Consider the following 11,861-nt stretch of genomic DNA (forward strand, 5'->3'; position numbering starts at 1 on the left):
TAATGACGCCAATAGAATTTAATATTTATTTATATAATTTTTTAAACAAATAATTATTAAGTGACATAGGGCGACATCTACTTTATAATATCGAAGCAATCGAATATAAACTAATAGTTTGGCACCCTTGAAATTTAAAAAATGCAACCCAACGTACAAGGTTTCTTATCACTAGCCGCCCGAAAAGTAGTCACCTAGCTTTGGTCACCCAACTTCACACTCGTATTATTTTTAGTGAATTTTCAAATGTTTATTATTATAATTATTGTTTAAAATAATATCAAAGGTATTGTGCCCACTTCACACATTAAAATAGTTAAGCTCATCATATATGAACTATTATAGTTCATCATGACATCTATATATTGTTAAGATTAAAGATTTAAGATGACTTATTGTTTTTGTTAAAATAACATTCATATTAATGTATTACATAATATATAATAAGTTTGGCTAGTTAATGTGAAGATTAATTTGTAAGTTGATAGTTAATATACCTAGGTACAATATGTTCAACTTATAATACTTTAAGTATACTTTAAGTACGAGGTACCTACTCGGTCATAAAAAGTACTTATAAGCATGTAATTATGTTACACTCGATACATAATATTTTAGCTGTATACTATACTATACTAATATTAGCTGTAACCTACGTTCCTGAATTTTTACATTAATTTAGTATACTAATGCATTCCTGCATTTTTATATTAATTTAGTAATGCAATACTAAATTAATATCATATTGTATATATTATATATTAATGTAACTAGTGCTTTACAATTATATAGATTTATAAATGTTTCAGGTACCTACTAAAGGTTAATTAACCTTCAGCATTGTAACTTGTATATAGTTATCTATAGATTCTGCAGTTAATATTCTGTGCACTTGGAGCTACATTTTTGCAAAGTTGGGTTAAAAAGAAGTTGGTTAATTTTATTTTAGTTATGTAAGTACCACCTAGATCACACATAATACAAAAATCATTATTATTAAGATTATAAGATAATTTAAAATTGTGTAGTTAAAATTAAAATCGTTAATAAGGGCTTTAATAAAAAAAAGATATAGATACTTGTTATACAATGTTAAATAGTGCTATATATATTGTGTTAGTTATAGCTCATTATAATCTTATACAAGATTATAATTTAAATAATATATTTGCTTGGCTGGATGAACATAATTATAATATAAATATTTTTAATAGTTAGGTAGGTACAGCTGTATACGTATAGATAATATCTTATTTAATAATATTTTACAATGATTTTGTAATAACAAAGAATATGCTTATTTACTAGGTATTTTATAAATATTGTACAATAAAATGGTACAATGTACATACAGTTACTAAAGACCGGATTTTGCATGTAATGCATGTTCATATTTTTATAAGCAATTACATACAGTAATTAGATTTTCATTGATCATACTTCAGTAAAGAAATGTTTTGCATATTACTTATATATTTAAATTATTTTATTTTATTTTATTATTTTACATACAATTATTATATATTAATGTATTCGACAACACAAACATTTAAAATATTTTTAAAATAATATCTATTGTATTAATATTATAATATTTTGTTTGATATTCAAAATCTTATATTGTAGCATCAAAAGTTCTTGACGAAACAATATTTGTATAATATTAATACCATACCAATTTTTCTGCGTACAAATCCATTATTACAAATAGTTGTTGTAATTTAACAGCGACCAATATGGAAAATATTATTATTAGGTATACTAGCTGTTTACCTATTAAGTATACTTATAATTTTCCCAATAAAATTTAAATTTTATATTTTTTGTATCATTAATATTTTATTTTTATAACTTTATAATAAACAAATAGCTGTAGATAGTTCACTGTATAAAATATAGGTAAAATATAAACTATATAATATTATTTTTATTGTGAATTATGTTTTTTTAATAATTGTGTGTTAACTGGTAGTTAATAAATAAATAGCTGTAACAATACCTATATAATAATAATAATAATAATAATATATTTAAAAATTATTTTGCATATTTTACAATTTAAAATCCATATAAATCCGGTTTTTACAAAACATAACTTCTATACTTTATAATTTATGTTAATAATGGAAATTTTTCTGTTTTTTTTCTCGATTTTTTAGCAACTTTATATTCTTGTTATAATTAAAAATGCCAAAATACGCATTTAAGCCAAGCTGTAGTTTATCTAAAAAATCAAGAATAAAAAGACAAAATCTAAGTACCTCTACTGAATGCAACATTGTATGTACTCCACTCACTAACCAAGAAGAACACCCAAGGCCCATTACTCTCGAAGTTCATAACTCTTACAGAATCACCACAGAATCGCTTTCACATGCTGACAATGAACATATTTTAGAAAACGTGGAATTAGCATCGACTGAAAATGTATCTCAAGAACAAAATATGCACAATAAATTAATACATAATATTTCTGATCCAAATATTTTCCAATCAAAACTTTCGGAGTACATTATTTCATCAAGAACTCCAAGAAGAAGTGCCACAAAGTTATTGAAATTGCTCAAGTCTGTAAATACATTAGATTGTTTGAAGTCACTTCCCAAAGATTCAAGAACTTTATTATCTACCCCTCGATCGGGCCAAGTTAATTTGACAAAAATTGGAGGTGGTGAATATATTCACTTTGGTATATCTACTGGGTTGTTACATTTAATAAAACATTTTGTACCTGTTAAAAACCTATCAATATTAAATGTATGGTTCAATATCGATGGACTCCCAATTGACAAAAAAGGAAAGTCTTTTTGGCCCATACTATGTGCTATTTGTTTTGAGTCTACTATCATGAAACCTTTTATTGTTGGTGCTTATTTTGGATCTAAAAAACCGTGTAATGTTCAGGAGTATCTTTATCCTTTTGTCAAGGAACTTAATTATCTTCTTGAACATGGTTTGGCTGTAGATGACAACACTATAAACATAAAAATTAAAGGTATAGTAGCTGATGCACCTGCCAGGGCTTTTATAAAACAAATCAAAGGTCATTCTGGTTACTTCGCTTGTGAGAAATGCATTGAGGAAGGTATTTATTTGTCAGGAAGTATTAGCTTTCCCAATGGAACAGCTCAGTTGCGTACTGATGAGTCATTTGTTTCCTGTTCAAATGAAGAGCACCATATAGGAGTTTCTCCTTTGTTGGTAATTTCTGGATTTGAAATTGTGTCATCTATTCCATTAGACTATATGCATTTGTGTTGTCTAGGAATAATGAAAAAAATTTTAAATTTTATGATTAGAGGCACATTAGTCCCAAATGCTTGTGGTTCTATTCGTCTGTCTAGAGACCAAATAGAACGTATAAATCGACGTATGAAAATAGTTGCACAATGGTTAAGTAAAGATTTTTCTCGTATTCCTCTCGATTTAAATGATTTTAAAACTTATAAAGCCACTGAACTACGTCAAATAATGCTACACAGGACCATTTATTTTCAAAAATATTGTTAGTAAACCCGTATATGATAACTTTTTGATATTTAACATTATAATGAGAATATTAAGTTGCACAAAAACAGTAAACAGTCAAAATGAATATGCAGAAGTACTAGCTAAACATTTTTTAAGTACATTTTGTTTTGTTTATGGCCAAGGAAATGTGTCTTATAACGTGCATTCAATTATTAATTTACCTCAAGATGCTAAAAAGTATGGGGTTGTAGACAATTTTTCATAATTTCCATTTGAAAACTATCTACAACACATAAAGAAAATTGTTCAACCTGGTCATTCTCCGCTAATTCAACTATATAATCGGATTACAGAAGAGCGTGTATGTGATTTATTAAATGTTGATGTATCATCCATCCATTATCCATCTGTAAATGGTGATCATTGCAATGGTCCATTGCCAAATAACATGAGCTGCATCACTATAACTCAATACTCAGTATTATTTATGCAAAATTTTACAATTCGATTATCTAATAATAACCAAAGGAGTACTAAAAAAGATGACTGTATCATAATTTCTTCTAATGTGGTTGGAATTGTTCAAAATCTTTTGAAAATCAATGGAAAAATTCAACTACTTTGCAAAACATTTCAACACATTTTATCCGTTTACGATGAGCCATGTTCTTCCAAATCAGTTTGTGTGTTTGAATGTAGTAAATTATCTTCTACATTAACATTATTTTAAATCGAAGATGTAAAATTTAAGGCCTGCTATTTACCAAATGACTTGCAACAGAAAACATTTTATGTTTGTGCGTTACTTCACGCAATTAATTAGAATCTACTTATTAGATACCTTTTATATATAATTATTAGATAATTATTATTAGGTATAAAATATAAATACAGCAACACTGATAATAAATAAATTATAAAAAAAATTATTTTTTAGTTATTTTGTTTCTATCGTATATTGTATAAGTATATTTTCCTATATTTTGTACATAGTATATACAATATTTTACTTATTTGTAGAATGGAAAATACTCAAAAATATATAATTATACAAAGCCTGGATGATAAATATAATATAATTGCAATTCCACAAATATGGCTTTTCAATAATACTGAAATTAGTATTGGAAATATTTGTAACTTTTATTACCCGACAGAAAAACCAATAAAAAAATCTGAATTTTATGATCCAATTGAAGATAATTGGGATAGAAAATCTGGCAAAGCATTACATATATCAGGTAATTGACATAAGATATTTAGATCTTTCAAATTATATAATCTCCATTTATATGTTAGAAATTATATAATGTTTAGTAACAAAATTCTTAATATTTTTATTATTATATCTTCAATGGGATAATGGATCCACTGAACATGTTAATGTGAGAGCTCAAACATATTTATGTGGGTTCATGGTTGTAATATTATTAAATAATAGATATAAGCATACTTTTTTAATCATAAACTAATGTCAATTAATATGTATTGTTTTATTAAAGATTCATATCTTTCTGCAAATTTTTTTGTTATGGTGGAAAAATTAAAACTTTATAAATTTGTTATAATTGAGTTTCTCAATGAAAGTTCAACCGAAGTTGTACCAATATCTTGGATTAAAATTGATAATACTCATCATCAATTCATCTGTCAATGGCCTGAAAAAGTAAATATTACAAAATATGCATCATCTCAAAAAAAACCAGTTGATACTTGGGAGAGTTTTCCATGTTGTCCTCGTAAATTTTTCAGTAAGATATTTTGAATTGTATTACATGTTTTTGTAAACTTATGTAAATATATCACTCAACAAAATTAATTAATCATTATATCCAGATACATATTCTGAAGCCAAACGCAGACTTATCAAGTTCTGTGAAACTAGTAGTACTGCTCTGAAGAATTAATACTGAAGAATTATTAACGTCTAAGCCAAGAGTTCGTGTTCCAAAACGCAAGTATTCATCTTCTGAAGAGGAGACTTCTGTCATTAGTACTTTGAATAATCAAAATTTGTCCAGAAATGTTAAAGGTGTGTACTATGTCATAAGATTTGTTTTACTTTAATTTAGTATTTACTTATATTAGACAGCAATTTTTCAAAGATATATTGACATTATTTGAAATTTATATTAATAAAATTTACTTATATATATTTTGTAATAGTTACTCAAAAAACTCACACTGAAATCCAGAAAGGTTTAATGAACATTCCAAAACCAAAAAGTAAGACATTCACGTGTAAAAACTATATAAAATATAAAATATATTTTAATTTTTAATACTATAAAGATATTATGTAAAATAATACGCTTTAAAAAACAAAATATTTACTGTTGTAGAACCGATTGATTTTTTTAATAATGATGATGAAACCCTTCAACAAACTCCTAACATTCTAAAACCAAAAAGTAAGACATTCATGTATAAAAACTATATAAAATATATTTTAATTTTTAATACTACAAAGGTATTATATAAAAATATATATTTTTGTAATAGTCACTCAAAAAACTCACACTGAAATCCAGAAAGGTTTAATGAACATTCCAAAACCAAAAAGTAAGACATTCACGTGTAAAAACTATATAAAATATAAAATATATTTTAATTTTTAATACTATAAAGATATTATGTAAAATAATACGCTTTAAAAAACAAAATATTTACTGTTGTAGAACCGATTGATTTTTTTAATAATGATGATGAAACCCTTCAACAAACTCCTAACATTCTAAAACCAAAAAGTAAGACATTCATGTATAAAAACTATATAAAATATATTTTAATTTTTAATACTACAAAGGTGTTATATAAAATAATACACTTTAAATGACTAAATATTTACTGTTGTAGAACTGATCGATTTTTTTAATGATAATGATGATGAAAACCTGCAGATTAATATAACTGAAGATTGTACTGTATCTAGTCCAGAAATGTTTACAGAAAAAAACACTACAACAGGTATATAATATACTCATATAAGACTAGGTACCTAATGCAATAGTATACATAATATACATTTTTTTTTTAGATCAGATTTTATTATTTTTGAATATAATTTGTGCTTAACATTTGAAAAACAATGAATAGTTAAATATATAAACAAAAAAATAAAATGTATATTATGTTCCAATAGCTCATTAAGTTTAAATTGATCATTTATATTTTGTATTTATTATAGACTACAGTCAAGGTCAAGATGAACACATTATGATGTGTTTATAACATGTTGAACAACATTGGTCATGCTGTTATGGATGGTACTATAACCCTTTTACTTACCTATGTATCATAATAATACATTATTATAATGTTGTTAGTTTCAAAGGAGCTTAAAACATTAAAAAAAGAAATCCATGTTATTAAAGTTGATGTAATCAAAAATCAGGAAATATTAAATAGTTTGGCTGAGAATGACCGTCGTACAGTGTCTTCTGTAGACACTAGACAAGCTATAAACAGAGCAAGCTTAAAAATTCCTGTTCAAACAATTTCCGAATTAAATGAAATTGAAGAAGATGAGGACAAACTCAGCACATTGGTTAACTATTATAGTTGATTTTGTTAAATATTATTAACTTTTCCACTATTTGATTATTATTAGGTCCGTATTTTACAAAGAGATGCCAGATCATTCGATGCTAAACGAACCACTTACATGGCCATGAAACTCATTATGCAGAATCGAGTGGCTGAGTTTTTGAATATGGAGGGAAGGCGAGGAGAAAAAACAGCATTCGTCAAATTCAAAATATATACTTGTGTTATAGGTAGATATTCATATTTTTGTTCCTTTAATTTTATCTTCTCTTATAACTAAATATTTCTATTCATCAAAAATTAATTGTCAAAAACATAATTAAGTACCTATTTGAATAATATTTAAATAATATATCTATTTGATTCAGAACTAAATTTAATCATGAGGTATGATTAGAGAACTTAGAATAATAAATTTGGTTATTTGTGTTGTAGATTGCGTCAAAGATATTTTTCCAACAGTTTCACTAATTGAAATAGAGGGCCATATTAGTGATTGGTTGAAACAAGCTCCAAGATGGAAATAAATTTATAAGATTCTGAAGACTAATTCGTTATTATTATTATTTTCTGTTTTATATTCTGCAGTATACAACTAATTTTGTATTTAGTATTATTTAAAAATAAATAATTTTATATACTGATAACTGGTATACCCAAAATATATAGTGCACATTACTATAATACCTATTTAAACATTTGTCTAAATGACTAAATGAATACCTATAATATAAATATGTATCCTTGATTAAACATCTTTCATTGGTACAAGAAAAATATACTATATCAACACTGAATCTTTACCAATAATACTACATCACATAATATGAACTTAGTATGTACACTAAGCATGTACCAAATCTATACCTTTAAGTTGGGCAAGTGAGTAATTTTTTTTAACTAGTTTAAGTTAAGTACTTAAATTATTTAAACAAACTATTAAAGTTGGAATATAGGTTGGTTTATAAAATTTTCAAAATGGCTAACTTAAGTTGGAGTAAAAGTTAGAAATTAGTTTTATAGCTTAAAATATAAACTTAATTTATACCTTTTATACACAAATCATATTATACCAAATCTAAACTTTGTATATACCTATTATACACCACATATAAACTTAATGTAAACCTTTTATACACAAAGCATATACCAAATCTAAAATTTGTACATACCTATTATACACTAAGCCTAAACCAAATATACACTGACTTTATACCTATTATACATCACATATAAACTTAATTTATACCTTTTATACACAAAGCATATACCAAATCTAAACTTTTTATATACCTATTATACACTAGTCATATACAACTTATAATTTATACTGATCATACACGTAATTTATTTGTATTTATACTACCACTGAGCATATTAGCTACGAAATATATACCATTTTTTCACCAACTCTATATCTATAATAAATGAAAAATATTCCATTTTTACACTGACATTAAACATGTCGCGACAATGAATTCAACTGATATTAAACGGATTTTATATGAAAAATATACCACGATTGTACGTTGAATATTAGTGATATAGTTCCCTTTTGACCCACAAATATACTCATATTATCGATTAAATAATCTAAATCTCTAGGTATATTATACGTACTTAAGTGTCAGTATATACGTTTAATATACGTATAATAATCGTAGATTTGTCTACTGGGAAGAGGTGGCAACTGGGGCAAATTTTTATAGTTTACCACTACATATTTTTAGTTTCTAAAAGTGGAGCAATGAATGTATTGATTTTACAATGATTTGTGTTATTTTATTTATTTTTAATTTTTTTGTCTGTCGCCACCAGCTTTTAGTATAGTAAATCTTTTTGACTTGTTTTGAGCTATTTATGGATATTTTAAGTTTTCAACTTTTTTAGTTTTATTTTTATATTTGTTTTAAAATGTTGTTTGTTAATTTTTGAAGTTTATTAATAATTATATTAAATATATTTATATTTATTATTTATTATCTAAATTAATATTTCTGGGGGGGTTAGTAAAATGTTGTCCCAGATGTGTCTGTTCACCTTTGAACATAATACTTTACGTATTAATTTATCTGCTGTTACAGAGCATTGGATCTGAAGAAGAAAAACATTTACTAATGAGGCAATTACGCATATCAAAGGGAAAATCGATTACCTGAATTGAGAAAATTTGCTTTAACCCTACATTTTTACTCTCCATCGGCCTATACATATGTTAGAAACATATTTTCTAAAGCTCTGCCTGATGTTAGTACCCTGAGAAAATGGTGTACTGCTGTAAATGGTTTGCCTGGTATTACAAAAGAGTCCTTAAAAGCAATTTCTGTAAAAGCTGAAGAAATGAAAAATCTTGGTAAAAAGTTGTATGGTTGTCTAATTATGGATGAAATGAGCATAAAACAGCATGTTCAGTGGACGGGTTCAAGACATCAAGGTTATGTGGACTATGGACCTGGTGGTAGTACAGAAAGTATGGATAACCTACCATATGCTAAGGATGCACTTGTATTTGTATTTGTAGTTGTTGGAATGAATACTTCTTGGAAAATTCCCGTTGCATATTATTTAATAAAAGGTATTACTGCTGAAGAAAAGGCAAATATTTTAAGGTCTATTCTTGTAGAACTTCAGGATACAGGTATAATAATAAAAACTTTAACATTTGATGGTGCAGCTAACAATCTTGCAATGGCTTCTGTGCTAGGAGTGAGTCTATATTATCCAGATTTAAAACCTTATTTTGAGCATCCAGTTACACAAGATACTGTGCATATTATGTTAACATTCAGAATGAGAGTGGTATTCATGCAGCTACTAAAATAAAAACACGACACATTCGTTACTTAGGAGAAGATGAAAGTCAGTTTAGCTGTGCAAATGTTCAGCAATAGTGTTGCAGATGCAATGTTATATTGTAAAAATGATTTGCAGATGACAGAATTTGATGGAGCCGAACCAACTGTTGAATTTTGTCGGAGGATAAATAACATTTTTGATATATTAAATACAAGAAATTATTTAAGTAAAAGTCCATACAATAAACCAATTAGTAACTTCACAGAACATAAAATAACAATTTATATTAAAGATTCCATTGAATATTTAAAAAGTCTTCAGTGCTTGGAAAAGAAACCAAAAATAGGATTGCGATCAATATTAACATCTGAAAGGAAAACTGGTTTTATGGGTCTTATTATAAGTCTTACAAGTCTTCTTAATCTAACAACAGAATTAATTTCAACAGGTGAACTATCAATCATATTATCGTACAAATTTAGCCAAGACCATATAGAGATGCTGTTTTCAGCTACCAGAGCAAGAGGTGGTTATAATAACAATCCTACGGTTGCCCAGTTTGAAGCTGCCTATAAAGCAATAATTATTCATGCTGAAGTAAAATCATCTAGTAATGCTAATTGCATGGCATTAGATGACACGTCAGTACTTCGCGTTTCAAGTGTGAAAAAAAATAAAGAGGATCAACAAACAGAACTTATAGATTTGCTATGTACTGCTTGGACAAACAACATAGGAGAAATTACATTTGCCGCAGTGTACAGCGGCCGCCCCTTTGGGGCCGTTTGGCCGTGGCTTAGTACGTATATATGCGGCAAATGTAATGGTGTAGAGAGGAGGGGACCCGCGTATGTCGTCGTCGTCGTCGTCGTGGTCGAAATTATAGAATAATTTGAGCAAGCACCTAGTTCTTTTCCTCGCGCGATGACGTCATAATTGGGCGGCCATGTAAGATGATAATAAAATAATAAACATGTGATACAAACTATCAGTGTGTGGTTCGCAATGGCATCGGCCGGTTTAACTATGTGTACTGGTCTGTTGGGCCAGGCACCCGTGGCTGGAAGCAAAAATGCAGAAACCTATGAAAAAATTCATAATCAAGAGGCAGCATGCGATAATGGTGGTATCACGTGGTTTGGAAGTTCATATACAGGACCGGGTAATAAGTTATATGACGCGAACAATAAGTTTATCGGATGTTCGTTGCCTAGGACAGAAATGGATAAAGTCACGTTCCAACACGATGTCGATTATAACAATATGACCAACCCGACAAAAGATCAAGTATGGGAGGCGGATAAAAAATCAATATTGGCAGCAATGAACACTACCGATAAATACTATGGTAACGTTGTCACCATTGTTGGCCTCGGACTCAAAAACATTGCAGAACGTACACACGAAGCTATAACCGGCAGTAATAGTGCAATATATCCACAGTGCGGTCGTGTAGAACCGGGTAAGCATGCGTTATACTTCATTATACATTTATCCAATATAATCTAACACATTTTTTCGTAGAACAAAAGGACAACGCCGCACAAGGAGCAGAGTCCAATGGTAATGCAGAACCACCTGATACCACAACAAAATCAACAAATAACACTGACTCAGGCAGACAATTGCGTACTGATCACCAGCACGTCGATAACTTCGATAGTAATTTTTCAACTAGCGGTAATAATATGGACGCTCCTACATCGTCGTCCAAGAGGGCTGCTGATTCCCCAGCGGGGGCTTCCTTTAGCAAGAAATCCAATATGGTTTTACCTGGTACTGCTAGCACCAATGTCGTTCGGCATTTCATTGACGCATACTTCCACATTTCCTTCATGTCCCTGAGTCCTTCGAGATCTGACTTCCTGAATTTACGAAAAGTCAATATTATCCATATAATTAGGATCGTACATGTGGTCGAATATATAGTCATAAGTAGCTTGGTTCAATAACGGATAGCATAATTTCACCAATTTTCTATTATGATATGTATTTTCCCTATAGTGTAGGTATAAACAAAATTGACATTTTTTCCGGCGCAAGTATTT

At 28.1% G+C, this 11,861-nt stretch overlaps 3 protein-coding genes across 3 annotated transcripts in view; 2 read left to right on the forward strand and 1 right to left on the reverse strand.

Annotated features, from left to right (window-relative positions):
- The first annotated feature begins 5,310 nt into the window (after positions 1–5,310).
- On the forward strand, positions 5,311–6,702 carry LOC107883058. The gene is made up of 7 exons (XM_029492048.1): positions 5,311–5,503; positions 5,638–5,697; positions 5,814–5,882; positions 5,974–6,033; positions 6,150–6,218; positions 6,328–6,438; positions 6,659–6,702. Exons 2-7 carry the CDS (start codon positions 5,676–5,678, stop codon positions 6,700–6,702), a joined length of 375 nt encoding a protein of 124 aa, XP_029347908.1. The 5' UTR covers positions 5,311–5,503; positions 5,638–5,675.
- LOC115034699 lies at positions 6,335–7,599 on the forward strand. The gene is made up of 5 exons (XM_029492049.1): positions 6,335–6,438; positions 6,659–6,737; positions 6,798–7,018; positions 7,082–7,247; positions 7,453–7,599. The coding sequence occupies exons 2-5, from the start codon at positions 6,704–6,706 to the stop codon at positions 7,542–7,544; spliced, it is 513 nt and encodes a 170-aa protein (XP_029347909.1). The 5' UTR covers positions 6,335–6,438; positions 6,659–6,703; the 3' UTR covers positions 7,545–7,599.
- Positions 7,600–11,439: 3,840 nt separating this feature from the next.
- The window catches only part of LOC100574087, a 5,266-nt gene continuing 4,844 nt past the window's right edge, over positions 11,440–11,861 (reverse strand). The window contains exon 2 of the mRNA XM_029492047.1: positions 11,440–11,678. Within this exon, the coding sequence (XP_029347907.1) occupies positions 11,450–11,678 (229 nt within the window). The 3' untranslated portion in view covers positions 11,440–11,449. The remainder of the gene's footprint in view (positions 11,679–11,861) is intronic.

The sequence above is a fragment of the Acyrthosiphon pisum genome, unplaced genomic scaffold (genome assembly GCF_005508785.2).
Source record: "Acyrthosiphon pisum isolate AL4f unplaced genomic scaffold, pea_aphid_22Mar2018_4r6ur Scaffold_20698;HRSCAF=21875, whole genome shotgun sequence".
Lineage (NCBI taxonomy): Eukaryota > Metazoa > Arthropoda > Insecta > Hemiptera > Aphididae > Acyrthosiphon > Acyrthosiphon pisum.